The following is a 16,101-nucleotide window of genomic DNA, read 5'->3' as shown; positions in this document are numbered from 1 at the left end:
GGTGTGAGTGCGGCGGAGGACGGGGCTTGACTTTTCTTAAACGTTGCAATGAAGACTTGGATCATTCCTCTTGAGGGTTTTAGTGTGAATGTGCCCTTTCTTTTCCCTGCTTACGTTGGTTTAAAATAAAAGCAAAACTGCTTGAGCCCAACATGTATCTTGTCTTAGTGGTGAGCTGCCCCGAAGAACCCCCTCCCTCAGCCCAGCTGTGTTTGCGGGGAGAAGGTTCCAAGCAAGTCCCTTTCGCCTAACGAAGCCGCCTCCGGCCCAGGGGGGTCACTTCTTTCCCCCAGAATCTCTCAGCAAAAGGGTCGGTAGCTTTAGAAGCCTGTGAGATGCCGGCCTAGCAGGACTGGCAGCTACTTCTCGTGTGTGGTGTGGGAGCAGGGGGCTGGCCGGCTGGCCCTGACCTCCCTCTCCTAGGCAGACAAACCTATTCGTCAACAGTGGCGAATGGGGAGTCAGAATTCTCTTCTGCACGTCTGAGGAAATCTACAGGAGTTGCCCAAAAGCCAGCGGCCCACACAGAGAGTGGCGTCAGAGGCGTCCCTACGAGAGCCGAGGGGGAAAGACCTCTTGCCCTCTTTGCTCCAGCTCTGAAAACGGGGAGAGAGATTTAAACAAAGGAGAGGTTTATTGATTTACACCAGAGCAGCACCACTTCCCAAGAATCCCGCCTGGCTTACGACCTGTCCCAATTCTGAGCTCTTGATGTGCCAGGTTGCTGGGAAAGGGGGACGTCTTCGCTCTGTGCCAATTCTCATCCCCGTCTCATGGGGGGGGGGGGAGGAGAGGTTCTGTTGCCCTCCCCAGTTCTTCGGAACGCTTCTGGCACCGTCCAGGCAGGGAGGGAGGCGGGCCCCGTGTCGTCGTCTTCTTCCAGCGGTCTCCTCCCGGCCATTTTTCACACCTTCAACAATGCCCCGCGTGCCCCTTCCTTCTTCCTCTTCCTCCTCTTCTTCTTGGGAGCAGGAGCGGCAGCGTCGACTTCTGCTTCACGGCTGGCCCCTGTGAGCAGCGGTGGGGGGCTAGGAGTAAAAGAGCCGAGAGTGGGCAAACGCAGCCCTTGTACCGCCATGACTTTGAGCGTTCCCAAACCCTGATGCTTCACGACCGCCAACAGGGCAAAGTCTGCCGGCACAGGCCCTGTCAGGAGTGGGCAACCAGTGGCCCTCCCTCCAGATGTTCCAGCCGACAACTCCCATGATGCCTCCCCTGTGGCTCTGGCTGGAGGCCAAAACTTCTGCACGGGGCAACAGCTGCCCGGTTGTGTAGGCAGCCCCCTGAGCCAAAAAGGCCACGTGTGAGCGCCTGGTGTACAACCTTTGCTGGGAGGCGGTTCCGTTTCAGGCAGCCACAGCACGAGAACCCTACACCACCACATGGAACCAAGGACCCTCCCTCCTCAAAGACTGGCCCACACCGAGGAAGAACTGCCCGGCAGCCTGACAGGTCTGGAACCTGAAGACCCGTCGTTGACTGAACTGGACGGTTTCCAGGGCAGCAGGAAGTCCACCCCCTCTCGCTCACCTGGCCTCGCAGAGCCCCGTGTGCCACCGTTCCAAGATTGCCACAAAGAACCCGTTGGTCAGCGTTTCTTTCGGGGAGGCTCGGAGGCAGCGCTTGGCCTCCGCAAACACTGCTACGCCACGATGGGGCCAGGAGGGGAGAGCGTCCACCAGCCTGCGAGGAGGGGAGGCAAGCCGGATAAGCAGCAGGACTTGGACCAGCAGCAGCCGTAGGTGCAGGGCTCCCCGCCTGCTGCATCCACCCAATCTATAGAACAGGACGCTGAAAGTTTGTGGAGTCCGCCCCACCCCTGTGCGGCCTTAGGGATCCACCAATGCTCAGGTGGAATCGCTGCAAAGAACGCCGTCCCCGCAAGGATCCGTACCGGGCCTGGCACTGCCGGACGTGCTCCTAAGACCCCGCTGGGGTCCGCAGCCCCACGATCCAGGAAGGGGAAACCCAAAGCCGCCGCGGCCAAGGGCTTCCAGGGCTCCTCAGCCTTCCTTGTGCATTCGGATGGATGGCGGCACGAGAGGGAGCTCCCTCGCGCCCAGCCCTCCCCGGCGCCCCTCCAGTACCTGAACGCCTTTCCCCGCTGCTCCAGCACGGCCCGCACCACGTCCTCATTTTCCTCCTGGTGCACCGAGCAGGTGGAGTAAACCACCCGCTGGACGGCAGGGAAGCTCAGCGCGTGGGCCAGCATCTTCCGCTGGAACCCGGCCAGCGCCTGCAGCCGCTCCGGGGCGGCAGCCTCCTCCTCAGCCGGCAGCCGGCCGACCATTCCTGCAACGGCAATCGAGGAAGACTTGGTGGTGGAGGCTGAAGCTCAACCTGCAGGCCGGCTGGCCGGGAGTTCCTACAAGCCCAGGTCCTGCTCACGGCTACGCTGAGCCACCAGCCACGGCCCCTCCCTCCCTCCCTCCGCTTGAGATCCGGCCACGCTGACCATCATGGGTGGGAAGTAACCAGGAAGCGCTCTCCGAGTGAAGAGGGGGCAGCCAAGGGCCTGTGGGATGAAGAAGGCGCACGCCCCCCCCCCCCCCGGTCAGCCCCCATCTTTTCTTCCTTGTGATCGGCAGCGCGTCAAGCTGGGCCCTGCCTCACCCCTTCCTCACCTGAGCCGCTGCACGAGGGGTCCAGAAGGATATAGCGCACCTTGCTGTACTTGGGGTCCACGGGGTCTGTGGCCAAGAAGTCTTGGTGGGCCAGCTGATAGCAGGTGGCCCCTGCCCGGACCAACAGGGTGCTCATGGTGGCCAGGCGCTTGGCGTCCAGGTCAAAGGCAAAGATCTGGCTGCGTTGAAAGAGGAGGGGAGACACTAGGAGAGCCACAGGGCAGCGCAACGGAGGAGGAGCCCAGTCGATCCACCGCAGGGCAGACGGTGCGCCTCGAGGGGAGTGGCCCTCGGGGAAGAAGCCCTGGTGGGATGCCATGAAAGACCAGAGGAGGGGACCCCTCCCAAACGTCCCCTCCAGGGTCTTCCTGGCAGCCTAGTTGAGCTGCTGCAGAGCCTCCTTCCTCCTCGAGTGCTCCTGATCAAAGATGAGGGGGGGTCTGTCGAAGGCTGCCCGCCCCCCAGAGATGCCCCCTGCCACTGGTCCTCAGCTGGCTCTCTTACCCCTTGTTCTTCAGCATGGCAGCCAGCTGGCTGGTTTTGTTGCCAGGGGCAGCACAGGCATCCATCACGTGGGACCCGGGTGTGGGGCTAAGGAGGAAAGCAGGGAGGCAGCTGGCCTGGAAGAGAGAGACACACACACACACACACAGGTGCTCAGAAGGCCCCAGGGCTCCGCCGGCAGCAGGCCCAAAGCACGCTGGACACAGATGGGCTGCTCCCAGTCCCCCCCCCCCCGCGCCCCACCCAGAGAGAGAGAAGACGGGAACAAGGGTGTCCGTCTCTCCTGCGGCAAGGGGCGACGTTTCCTTTCTGCAGTTACTTGGCCGTGTGTGTACCTCCACGTGGAGAAAAGAGGCTCATTGGAGGAGGCCTTCTGAAAATTTAATGGTGCCCACTACAAGCAAAGCTTCTAAGAAAACCGTATGTGCAACACAGTGTGACACCGGACTCTTTGCCCGCCCCAAGACACGCTCCATGCCTAAATGCCTTGGCAAGGTTCTCTTCCAGCCGGCCATGGTCGCTGCTAGAAGGAAGCCGCAGGCTGCGGAAGGAGCCCAGGCCGGCAGCCGGAGCGTGCGCCACCCTCATTTCCTCTCCGTGCAGGCGGAGACACGCTGCAGCCCGGCTCACCTTGTCCTGGAGAATGATGTGTCCGGCCGTATAGAGCTGGTCCTGGTGAAGATCCGTCTGCGGAGGGAAGATCAACAGATCCGGAAGGTCCGAGTCCAGGAGGAATTTCTTCCCTGACAGGGAGACGACTCCCTCCATGCTGAAGAGGAGGACAAGGCAGGGGCGGGGATCGATAAGTGCCCAGGATTCAGCAGTGCCCCCCACCACCACGCAGGGAAACTGAGGCAGGCAGAGTCCGCCCGCCCTCTCCCTTGGAGGCGTGGCAGGACTTCAGCGAACCTGAGCAGGTGTTTGGCCTACTGCTCCGTCCCCCAGGAGGAAGCACCAGACAAACCGGGCTGGTTTGGGCCCAGCACCGAAGCACCGGTTTGTGGGGCAAGAAGGAGCTGCCCCGTCCCTGGGCTCGTGGGCCTCCCTCCCACCCTCCAAGCGTGGCCACAAGGAAGCGGCTGGAGGCCCTCATGGGCTTGCTTCCACTCCCGGGGGCTCAGATTGAGACTGGGGCTGGGCCACTGGCGGTGGGGGGAAGCTTCAACCCCCGCCACCCCTCCCCTTCGGAGCAGCCGCAAAGAAGGGGCTTCCGTGCTTCCGAACACGCTGAGCAGGGAGCGCTGGCCTTGCTCCGGAGCAAACTCCTGCTCCTGGAAAACTGGTGACACGCAGCAGGATGGGACGGGGCATGACGGGGTGGGGGCGTTCAGAACTGGCCCCTGCCAACCCCTGGTTTAGTGTTACGGCCAAATCCAGCCCGAGAGGAAGAGAGGCCTTGTTCCCAGTCTGGAGAGGGCTCACTGACCTGGCCGCTTTGCCTTGGTAAGAGTAGCCCTGACGCTTGAAGTAGTCCACCACGTCGTCCACGCACGTCTTCAGCACGTTCACTCGGACGTAGCGCGGCAGCCGAGGCGCTGGGAAGAAGACAAGGGGGACGCTGGGGCCTGGAATGAAGAGCCCTGCTCCTGCCTCTCCGGCTCCTGCACAGGCCGACGGGACAGACCCAGCCGCCCCATCCCAAACCTCCTTTCCCTGGCGGCCGGCCACAGCCTCTGCCTTTTCTCCAAAGGGCTGAGAGAGGCTGCGGAAGACGCTGTCCGGCTGCAAACGTTCGGCGCTTGGCTTTTTGCGCCTGCAGCCCACCGGCCCCTGCCTAAGCGCCGCCCCCGCCCCGAGGGACGCACCTTGGTTGGCCCCTCCTGCGGGCGGCGGCAGCAGGTCTTCGTTGCGGCTCACCTGCTTCTGCACCTTCAAGCGGGCCAGCTCCGCCCGCAACCGGGCCCGGTGCTTCAGCACCAGAGCCTTGCCGCGGCCCCCGCCTCGCAGCCCCTTGCCAAAGAGCAGGTCATATACCAGCACCTGGGGGGGGGAGCAAAGGGAGCCGCGTCAGGGAGCCCCGAAGCGCTTGCTGGGGGCCGAAGGCTCCTCCGGCCAAGGAGACCTCAGCTGGGCTTCCAGGGACCGCCACCCCCACCCACCCCTGACCACTGGCCATGCTGTCTGGGGATGATGGGCGTTGCAGCCCAAGACATCTGGAAGGCGGGGGTGGACCAGGGGTGTTCAGCCTTTTGAATTTGGGGACCGCGTTGTGGGTGCCATTACAAAACGGACGTCGGGGGTGGGGAGGCAGAGAAGTTCACAAAATGTGGGCAGGCAGCAAGGTGGGCGCAGCTGCCACCGCCAGGCCCTCTTTGGGCAAGGAGGAGCGAGGGCGGCTCCGCAAGGTGCGCAGCAAACGCCGCTCTCCTGACGGGAAGAGGAGCTGAAGGCAGGCAGGCCCCACGGAGGCAGGCAGGAAGGAAGGAGGAGGGCTGACCGGCACCTGGAGAACAGGAACTCCGGCCGGCCGGCCTCCCTCCCTCCCGTGGGGGAGACAGAGGCTGGGAAGAGCGAGGAAAGCTCACCAAAAAAGAGCACAAGGACACCAAAAAAGAGCACAAGGACGACTCAAATGAAGAGCAGGCTGGAACCTCCACGCCCCCCCCCAGCCCCCCCTCTCTCTGGGGAGGGAATGGGGGGGAAGAGAAGCAGATGTGGGGGCAGAGAGCCGGGGAAGCACCTTTGCGTGTGCCCCATGGCTGACCCCAGGAGGAGATGCGACGCGGCGAGCCCCTTGAAAAGGGCAGAGACCCGGGGGGGGGGTGTCAGTCCCTCCTGCTCACCTTGGCCAGGTGTGGCTGCAGCTTCTTTTCGGCACGGAACAGTCCAGCAGCGTCCAAGATGCGGTCCAGCACGGGAGAATAGCGGAGGGCCTCCGAGACGAGGGCGCAGAGCAGCCGGGCGTTCTGGAAGAGGGGGAGGAGGGGAGGCGGGAGGCGGTCACCGGTGCTGGGCAGCCGGGGCTTGGTGGGAGCAGCACCTCCAGGCCACGGCGGGGGGGGGGGCGCTGGGCTGCATCGAGAAGGAGCCCCCTCCCCCTCGCCCCCTCTCTGGCAGCAGCCAGAATCACATCAAAAACCAGCCCACGCCTCGGGGTCCCGTTCATGCTCTGCACATGCTCAGGGGCAGCACCTTAGGATGCAAGTCAGCCTTCACCCAAGGTGGGGGCCCTCCAGATGTGTTGGACTACAACTCCCAGCATCCTCCCCAGCCAGCCCTGCTCGGAGTTGTAGACCAACACATCTGGAGGGCCCCAGGTTAACTGTGTGGGGGGGGAGGCCCTAGTCCGACCCCCCCAGTAGACTGCAGCTCCCAGCATCCCCCAGCCAGCGGCCACGCAGGCTGGGGCTGATGGGACCTGTAGTACTGCGCGTCCATCCCCCCCTTCCCTCCCCCGCTATGCCAATCCATGCAGATGCCTGCAGCCCCCGCGCTGAGGCTCACCGGGAAGCGGCTGCCGTAGACGAGGGCCTTGAGGCCGCCCTCCCGGCGCTCCAGCCCGGCCAGGACCGAGGCGGCCGCGCTGTGCAGGCCGGGCGGAGCCGGACGCGCCGCGCTTCCCCGCCGCATCGCGCAGGCAGCAGGGAGGCCCTCTGTGCGCATGCGCCAGGAGCAGGACGCGGTGGGCGGGGAGTGCGCGTGCGCGCGCGGAGGCCCCTAGACTTACAGCAGAGGCGCCCGCGCAGGGCCAGCTTCCGACTCCGATTGGGCTGGGGGGGGGGTTCCTCGACGGGGCGGGTCGGAGGAGCTGCCGCCCATAGCAGTCAGTGGGGGAGGAGGCCGAGGCCGTAATTGGCGCCACTGGGGCTGGGTAGCGCCTCTCTCTGCCCTCCGGGCGCGTTGGACGACAACTCCCATCGTCCCCCGAGGATGGGGGTTGTAGTCCAACACATGCGCAAGATAGGCTTTATTTCTAATGAAGCCGCTGGCAACGCAGGAGAGGGGAAGTCCCTGCCGTGGAGTGTTTGCACAGAGCGGGGGCTGGCGGGGGCGCGCGCGGAGCCCGGGGGCGCAGGGTCGAAGGCGCGGAGGGCCAGAAGGTCCCGATCCCTCCGTCCCTCCCTCCCCTTCGACGATGCATTGCGCCGCCTCCGCCTCCGCCTGAAGAACGGGGGAGGGGGAAGGCGGGGGGGGGCGCTGCGCTGCGGCTCCTGCCGGTGAGAATCGCCGCCCGCCCCCCCCCCGCATCCCTGGGCCTCGGGGCGCCGCTTTCGGCCTCTCTGGAACTGCTTTCAGGCGTGTCTGCGAGTCGCCGCGGTGCCCCCATCCGTACCGGGCTCTCTGTCCATGCTCTCCGCAGGCGGCCGGGGGTTCCGCCAGCTGATCGCGGGGCTCCGCTTGGGGGAGCCGTTGCTTGTTCCAGCGGCCCCGGCGGCGGTGCGTGTGTGTGTGTGCGCGCGCGTGTATCCCTGCGTGCATGCGGGGGGGGGGGGAGAAGTGCTCCTTGTGCAAGGTCCAGACCAAGGCCCGCCTGCGCGAGACGGGCGGTGGGTGTGTTCGCCCGTGCCCTGTGCCCAGAGCGCGCTGGATTGAGTCAGACGGAGTCAGCGGTGGGGCTGAAGGCGAGCGCCGAGGGAAGGTGCGTGTGGGGGGAGGCTGCGGGGCGGGGGCTGCTCCTGCCGGGCAGCCCATTCTTGGGGTCTTCCCTCCCCCAAAAGGGAAGGCGCCCTGAATGCCAGCCAGCGGTGCGCGCCTTCGGGCGGAGAGCAGGCGGCCCAGGCTCCTTCCCTGCCACCCTCAGTGGGCGGAGGAGGCGGAGGTCCGTCGTGGCGGACGTGGGCTGCCACTCCGAGGGAAATAACCTGCAGGCCGCAAGGCGAGAAGTAGGGCAGCCCTAGAACCAGCTGTTTCTTCCAGCACCGGGATGCGAGCATAAGCAAGGCAGGCAGGAAACCCCAAGGAGACGAGCCCCTGAGCCGCCGAAGGTCGGGACGGTTCGTGCTTCCTCCCCCTGGGCGTGGGACCGCCAGGACTGGGGCACCGGCAGGAGCGCGATGGCCCGGAAGATGAGCGTGGACCAGCTGGAGGACCAGCTGCAGTGCCCCATCTGCCTGGAGCTCTTCAAGGAGCCCCTGATGATGCAGTGCGGCCACTCCCTGTGCAAGTCCTGCATGCTGCTGGCCACCTCGGGCGACCTGGCGCGGCCGTTCCTCTGCCCCGTGTGCCGGACGCCTGTGGACTGCAGCAGCTCCCCGCACAACGTCGACCTGGACCGCATCATCCGTCTGCTGGTGCGCAACGCGGACAGCCCCGATCCGAACGAGGAGACCTGCCCCCTCCACCGCGACACCCTCAAGCACTTCTGCGAGCAAGACCGGGAGGTGATCTGCGGGTCCTGCTGCATTTTTGGCGACCACCAGCACCACAAGGTCGTCCCCGTTCCCACCGTCTACAGCCAGATGAAGGCAGGTTGCGGGCGGGCGGAGGGCTGGGGTTTAGGCCGGAGGAGGCCGCAGGGCCCTTTCCAGAGAACCACCTGCCGGTTGCTGGGTGAGGTGGATCTGGCGGGCCTTGGTCCAGCCCAGCAAGGCAGGCACCATTGATGCTCTGAAGCACAAAGGCCAGCTACGCTCTCACGGTTCGAAGACCCCGCGTGTGTGTTTGCTGTGGCACGGCAAACACACCAGCAGGGAGCAGGAATTCTAGCCAAACACCAGCCAGACCACAGGAGGCTGAAGGCAGTCCGGCCATTTTCAGCCTGTGTTGGACCCATGCTGGGTGGGTGTGATGGGAGTTGCAATCCAACGCACCAGGTTGGATAAGGCTGCTTTGAGAGAATGAGGCCAGGCTCTCCCCCGCACCTGTCCCAAGGTCTGACCGGGGCCTGGCAGGCGGCCTCTGCCCAGCTCCTCTGGTCGCCTGGGGGTGGGGTGCATACAGATTTGGGGGCTCAAAGGTGATGCCTCACTGTCAGCTTCGCAGACGTATTCCAGATGCAGTTTAGCATCCAGAGTATTTCCATTGTGCTGTGTGTGTGTGTGTGTGTGTGTGTTTGGGCAGGAAAGGAGTCATGTGCAGATAAGGAGCGCAGCCGAAAGTGCTCTGAGATCAAGGGCAGCAGCAGGAAGCAATGAATAATAATAGCACCTGCTCAGGGCAAACAAGGAGGGGTCCCCTTGGAGGGTCAGGGAAATGGAAAAGCAAAGCCCGGCGCTCCCTGTTCCCAGGAGTGCCTGACACCGGGGAGGGCGACAAGAGATAAAGCCAGACGCGCACCAACCTCTCCTGCCCAGGAATGGGGTGTGTGTGAATAGCAGCAGGTAACCAAAGTCTGGATCACTGGGGGTGGGTGGGAGGCCCTGGGGCCATATGTCCTTGAAAATCCCTCCCTTCCCTGCAAATCCCAGGTATCTGAGCAGACTATGGCTCACTGCACTTTGTACATGCTCAGTGGCATGTGCCTTTTGAATAAGTACTTTGGTTATTCTAGGCCTGGGCTGGGCCTGACTGTTCAAAACAGGTCCAGAGTTGGGCTCCCGGCTCAACCTTAACTCGGGGCGGAATTCTGCAGGTGCCCTGAGTGATCGGAGCCCCTCGTGCATGCGCGTCTCTGCGGGGAGGAGCCTGAGAGTCACTTTGGATGCTGAGGTCACTTTTTAATCCAAATTCCTCCTTGCCACATTCAAAGCAGCCTTGAGGTGGGTTGAGTGTTCTGCCCCCCCTCTCAGAGTTCCCCCTTCCTGGGGAGGAGCCGTAGCTGATTGTTAGGGCCCAGTTTTTCATGCGACCCCCAGGTTCTGCCTCCAGCATCCCCACTTCAAAGGATCTTGGGCGCCAGGGGCATCGCTGGAGACTTGCTGCCCTTCGAGTAGATCAGCCATCTCTAAGCTGTTGCCCTCCAGAGGTGTTGGGACTACATGTCCCAAAATCCCCCAGCCAGAATACCATGAGATTCTGGGAGATGTAGTCCCCGCACCTCTGGGGGGCGACAGCTGGTGGGAGGCTAGAAGACTTGGACCCCACGGCCTGTCTAGCAGAATATTCGCCTTTCCCCCACCTGTCCAACGTCTCCCCGTCATACTTCGGGCCCCTCCTGGTAAGGGGTGCAAGTGAGTGGTCCTTGGCCAAGACGCGGGTCTGTTCTGAAATCAGCCTGTTTGGGGGCTGGATATCGCCTGCCTGCCTGCCCTGCTGGTGAGTTCTGAGAGGCCTCTGGCCGGCTGCTGTTGGACAGGATGGACGGAGCCCCGTCCCTCGTCCAGCCAACTAAAGCGCCTCTGCTTCCTCAGGAGGAGCTCTCCGTGCTGATGACCAAGATGCAGCTCCAGGAGCGGGGGCTGGAGGAGCACGTCAGCAAGCTGGGAAACAACAGGACACGCATCATGGTGAGCGCCCTGCCTGCAGCGCCCCATCCTTTGAGTCAGAACCGTGGGTGGGAGACCCTTTGCCTCGTGGGAGGAGGGGGGAGACGCGTACCACGCAGAGGGCAGGTGACGAAGACACACCCAGCCACGGATGGCTCTCTGTGCTTCCCTGAGGGTTTGGGGATGTACGTCGCCCCTTCACCCTTGACGTGCTTTACTGCGGCAAATGCCGTCATAGCTGTGCCAAGTGCAAAGGGGGAAACCCCAGGCGCTTGAGCCTGTGTAGGGGCTGTGCTCTGTGGAGCTGCCATTGGCTGCAGCCAATTCGTGGCACATCTCCAAGGCATGTTTGGTGATGGGCAGACAGGTTGTCTGCAGCATGGAGCCCTGAAGCCTCGGGGGCGCTTAATGCGGGGCGTGGGTCGACACCACTCCACTGCTGCCCTTCCGGTGCTGAGGCAGAGCCCTTAAGACGTCAAACTCAAAGCAAGCCAAGCTGAAATGAAATTCCGCACACAGGCAGCACCTAGCTGAATTCCGGAAGCATACACCAAATTCCCGTTTCGGAATTAGACTGATTTATTTTTGTTAATCAGCCCCTAAATCTTTCATTGAATAACATGAACGCACTGCGCCCCTTTTTCTGCAGGTCCTGCAGCCAACAAGATCCTCAATGGTGAAGGGCAAAATGAATATTTAGAAACAGTGGGTGGGAAAGGCAGAGAGAAATGTGAATGTTTGCAAGGAAATGGGGGTTCCGTGGATTTGCTTGAAGATTACTCCCTGGTTTGGCAGGAAAGTCGAAAGCTCTTGAGTGGAGAGGGGTGGTTTGGGCGTTCTCACTGGGCTAGCAACCCTGCTGCTAGATTCCTAGGGAGACCCCGGGCCCCCTAGCAGGAAGGGCCTCCAAGGAGATTAGTCCACAACATCTCAGGCTGGTCCTTTCTTCCGAAGCACCACCGTCAATATTGACCTTGCGAGGTTTTTGGCTCCGGTCTGGGTGTTTTGTGTTTTTACGGTTTAATCTCACCGTCAAGGACGCTGGGTCAAAGCGGCTGGCACGGCCAACTCTCCGCCACCAGCCTCTGCTTCACTTGTCAGGGAAACAGCCCCAGAGGGAGGGAGGGAAGGAGGGAGGGAAGCCCCAGGATTAACCTTCACCCCCACCCCACCACTGCCTTGTCCTTGCGGTAATTGTGGTCCCGGGTCCCCCTCAGAACGAGTCGGATGTCTTCAAATGGGTGATCCGGAAGCAGTTCCAGGACCTGCACAGGTACATCGACGAAGAGATGGCCAGGTTCGTGGAGTGGATCGAAAGGGACACCGCTCAACTTGTCGCCTCCATCGAGGTCCAGGTGAAGCAGACGGCCGACACCCTGCAGAAGCTGAAGGAGCTGGAGAGCTACCTGCACAAACTCAGCGATGAAGGCCAGCTGGGTTTCATCCGGGTACGCAGACGCAGAGGAGCCGCGCGGATCAGACCCAAGGCCTCTCCAAGCCAGCCTCTGGTTCCGCACACTGGCCAACCCCAGATGCAGCCCCAGGGATTCAAGGGGCCAGCAGGGGTTCTGTGAGGGCGGAGACTCCCCCACCGCCCCAATTCATTGCACGCCCGTCTCCCTCCCTTCCTCCCGCGTAGCTCTGAGGCTGCCCCCTAGTGGCGCCAGCTCACTAAGCCGTTCTTCATCTCTTGCTTTACAGAAATACGGATCTCTTCCATCCAGGTACGTGGAGAGCGGGGAGGGGGGCATGGGTTCCCCAGAGGTTTCACAATGCGCCTGTGCGTAAGAAGGGGCAAGGGGGAGTGGATTGGGTGCGTTCCTATCTTATTCTTGCTGGTGTTCTTCTCTAAAATATGCAACTTAACCCCCGTGATGTTCTTCCGAAGCAAAATGGCCATGGCATACCTCCTCCACGCCCAATATTTAGGCCAGTCACTGACTCACAGGCAAACCTACCTCACAGGGTTGTCGTTGTGAGGATAAAATGGAGAGGAGGAGGAGGAGGACGACCACCTAAGCCGCCTTGGTTCCTTGCAAGAGCGGGGGAAGGCAGGATATAAATGTAATTGCAAAATCAAGTCAAGCTGTAGGTGACCCTCTTCGTTTGGGGGAGGAAGAGTGAAGGCCGCCCATGTGCCCCTAGGTCTGAGCTCCTGCGGCAGCACCCGGCCGGAGGCCTCTTCAGCCCCGCCGTCTCCTTTAAGACGGGCTTCCACCAAGACGACGTCAAGATGATGGTGTGGAAGCGTCTGCTACGCAAGGTCCTCCCAGGTACCAGCTGCTGGTGGCCAGGAGGGCGGGCAGGAGGGCAGGAGGGCAGGCGGGCCCCGCCCAGGGCGTTGTCACACACGTACGACGCTTAAAACGTTTATTTGCTGGGGGGGGGGCGGTTTGGTTGGTATCACCTGTGATTGTGGTTAAGCCATCCCGGGCGAGAGGGGTGGGAATTACGGAGCCGCTTGGCGGGGACTATTTTGGGGATGCTCCGCCCACTGCCGCCGCTGCCTCTTGGGCCGTTTCGGCAGAATTCCCGGAGGCCGTGGTGAGTCGGGGCCCCTTCGCGTGACGAAGGGGGCTCTGGGCCCCCCAGGAATCCCCTCAGGAACGCCCTCTTCGCCCTTGCAGCTCCAGAGGCGCTGACGCTGGACCCCGCGAGCGCCCACCCCGTGCTGCAGCTGTCCAAGGGCAACACGGTGGTGCAGTGCGGCCTGCACTTCCAGCGGCGGGACAGCAACCCCGACCGCAACCCGGACCGCTTTGACTACAGCCCCTGCGTGTTGGCCCAGCAGGGCTTCTCCTGGGGGAAGCACTACTGGGAGGTGATCGTGGGCCCCAAGAGCCACTGGCGCCTGGGCCTGGCCAAGGGCACGGTCAGCCGCAAGGGCAAGCTCAGCAAGGGCCCCGAGCACGGCGTGTGGCTCGTGGGCCTCAAGGAGGGCAAGGTCTACGAGGCCTTCAGCAGCCCCCGCGTGGCGCTGCCGCTGTCGGCCCAGCCCCGGCGCGTCGGGGTCTTCCTGCACTACGAGAAGGGCGAGCTGACCTTCTACAACGCCGACAGCCCGGACGAGCTGGTGCCCATCTACACCTTCCAGGCCGAGTTCCAGGGCAAGCTGTACCCCATCCTGGACATGTGCTGGCACGAGCGGGGCACCAACACCTTGCCCCTGATACTGCCCACGCCCACCATGCAGCAGGCCGAAGAGGAGGGCGGGGCGAGCCAGGAGCCCACCAAGTTATAGTGGGGAGGAGTTCCCCTGGCTGACTGTCCCGCAGCTCCCCACGGCTGTTCACGGGGCCCACAGGTGCAGGCCCACGGGGCTCCTTTCCTGTTTGGCTGAAGAAAGGGTTCGGGGGGGGGGGTTCACTGGCGCTCCGCCCTCAGGCAGCCAATTTGGATCACAGAGGCCTGTTGGGGGACCCTCCGTCCCTTTCCCCTTTAGTCCAGCTCAAGGAACTAAGGCTCTCTGGTTGAAGGGGGCAAATTCAGCGTCGCTAGAGCGCGTGAGCAATAGGGCCGGCCCAAGCTGTTTGGGTGCTGGGGGGGGGGGGCAGCATCCCAGCGGCCTCCTTGCAGCGCTTCCCCTGTATGAGTCCCATTGGCACGAAGGCCGCTACAGTCCTCCAGATCGCTTTGGTGGGACTCCCGGCGGAGACCGTCCTTCCTGCTGGATTGTGCCTCACGAGTGGATCAGTCTGCCTCCCGGCCTGGTGCTCTTCGTGCCGCTTTGGAACAGCCCCCCCCCCCCCGTCACCTTGCCTCTGGGCTGCTACTGGGAAGCCCGCCAGGTGAGGGATGCTCACACCTGAAAGGCCCCCCCCCCCGCTTTTCTCCCTTTCTGCCTTTCAGTCCTCTTCCCCAGGAAGCGGAGAGATTGAATTTCACTCCCAGCACTGCCACGGTCTTTCTTCTTTTGCTTCGCCAGTGCCACAGGCCATGTCAGAGAAGCGCTTTAACTGCCTTGCTTGCATCTTTGAGAATGTGAGCATGTCCGCGCACGAGGTTGCTTTGGTCTGCTAGAAATGCTCTTTGGAGGTTGAGCCCAGGTGCACCACGGACACTCTTAGGGCTCCCTCTCAGGAGTTCTCAGTAGTAGTAGCAGCAACCCAGGGAAGACTTCTTAGTTTGAGCCTTCTCTTTCTGTCACTTATTAGCTTCTAAAAGAGGGATTAGGCATCTTAGAAAGATGACAAAGGGACAGTTCTTACGGATCTGAGAAATGGAAGGAGCTGGAAGAGGAAGTGGCTCTTGTCTGTCTGTCTGTCTGTCTGTCCATCAATCTGTTCTCCATGAAGCTGAGAATAGCAAATGGAGTGTGGCCATTTTAGTAATAGACTTTTTTTTTTTAAAAAAAAAAAGGCTGATTGAGATGGCTAATCGCCCTGATATTTTCATGGATCTTGTAAAAAGTTTGTGCTTTTTTTATATACCTCTTCTGCAGACTCCATACTGACTACAAATGAATGCAATAAGTAAACAAATATTTCCATGGAGATTGGATGTGATTACGAGCTGCTACAACTGCCCCAGCGGTGCCACAATACACGTTTAGCACAAGCGGTTGGTGTATTCACCGACTTCTGCCCATGTCGATGTTAACTTAGTGCGCAAATATGCACACATAGGCATAGAATAAAATATTGTTTGCTCTGCACACTCTGAACTGCAGAAGTTTTCTGCGGTGGCATCTGCTCTTTGCGGAAGTGCTGCCCTAGGAAGGGCCACCCAGGAAATGAAGGGCCCAATCCTATGCATGTTTAGACAGAAAGGAGTCTTACAACTCCCGGCATCCCCCAACCACAATGCTGACCTCACCCGGCCCGCCAAGCATGCAAGGGGACGTGTCCATAGCGAGCAATCCTATACCCCCTTTCCTAGGAGCAAGCCCTGTTGTGTAAAATCACCTTATTAGGAAGGGGGCTATATGCAGGAACGTGAGTGTACAGCGCAAAGGCTACCTGGGAGCAGGCAAACAACGCACCACGTGGCAATGGGGGCGGCCAGGTATTTCCAGCGGCAATTCTCCCTCTGACCACTGCACAGACATGACAGATGATGTGGGCCAATGGGATGTGAGCTAATGACGTGTAACATCTGGATGTATATAAGCTATTGTCTTGCTTATATACATCCAGATATATCAGGTGTGACCCTGATTCAGCAGCGTGAGTGCCAGGAGGTCACCTTATTCTCAAGAATAAAAGTTGTTAGCCCAACGCTTCATCTGTGATCTTTCGCAAGTGTACCAAAATTGGATATTAGGTTGCACTTGGGAGGGAAATTAGCATATTTTTGCAACAGCCCCATTGAACTTAATGGGGCTTACTTCAGAGTAGACATGTACAGGATTGTGCTGTAACAACTTTTTGTCCCTGCTCCCCACAGGGATGAATAAAGTAATTACATAGCTCTGCTACTTTCTTTGTACCATAGTGATAATGATAAATGTTGTATTTTTATATAATGTCAGCTGATTAAGACCCTGACTGGTATTTTGGAGGTTAATTTTATGAGGATAAATGCTGTATTTTGATATAATTTTAGCTGATTAAGGCCCTGATTGAGACAAAAGGCATGAAATAAAGTTAAGCATTTTCCTTTGTGTCATGACTGTTTTCTAACTGGTAACAAGGGATGCCTGAGGCTCAGCGGTCCCTGGGCCCCGCACC

The 16,101-nt window shown here is 61.0% G+C and overlaps 2 protein-coding genes across 2 annotated transcripts in view; one reads left to right on the top strand and one right to left on the bottom strand.

The window, feature by feature from the left end:
• Positions 1-615: 615 nt before the first annotated feature.
• The window catches only part of NSUN5 (NOP2/Sun RNA methyltransferase 5), a 74,826-nt gene continuing 59,340 nt past the window's right edge, over positions 616-16,101 (bottom strand). The window contains exons 2-11 of the mRNA XM_063146521.1: positions 6,573-6,705; positions 5,912-6,034; positions 4,934-5,108; positions 4,555-4,663; positions 3,759-3,897; positions 3,129-3,244; positions 2,625-2,803; positions 2,088-2,292; positions 1,531-1,683; positions 616-1,028 (exon numbers count right to left, since the gene is read on the bottom strand). Of these exons, the coding sequence (XP_063002591.1) occupies positions 905-1,028; positions 1,531-1,683; positions 2,088-2,292; positions 2,625-2,803; positions 3,129-3,244; positions 3,759-3,897; positions 4,555-4,663; positions 4,934-5,108; positions 5,912-6,034; positions 6,573-6,698 (1,449 nt within the window). The 5' untranslated portion in view covers positions 6,699-6,705 and the 3' untranslated portion in view covers positions 616-904. The remainder of the gene's footprint in view (positions 1,029-1,530; positions 1,684-2,087; positions 2,293-2,624; positions 2,804-3,128; positions 3,245-3,758; positions 3,898-4,554; positions 4,664-4,933; positions 5,109-5,911; positions 6,035-6,572; positions 6,706-16,101) is intronic.
• On the top strand, positions 8,088-13,746 carry TRIM50 (tripartite motif containing 50). The gene is made up of 6 exons (XM_063146465.1): positions 8,088-8,533; positions 10,358-10,453; positions 11,650-11,880; positions 12,134-12,156; positions 12,578-12,705; positions 13,060-13,746. Exons 1-6 carry the CDS (start codon positions 8,123-8,125, stop codon positions 13,671-13,673), a joined length of 1,503 nt encoding a protein of 500 aa, XP_063002535.1. The 5' UTR covers positions 8,088-8,122; the 3' UTR covers positions 13,674-13,746.

Source organism: Elgaria multicarinata, chromosome 22 (assembly GCF_023053635.1).
Source record: "Elgaria multicarinata webbii isolate HBS135686 ecotype San Diego chromosome 22, rElgMul1.1.pri, whole genome shotgun sequence".
NCBI lineage: Eukaryota > Metazoa > Chordata > Lepidosauria > Squamata > Anguidae > Elgaria > Elgaria multicarinata.
Note: the sequence above shows the minus strand (reverse complement) of the source record. Positions and strands in the feature narration are given on the sequence as shown.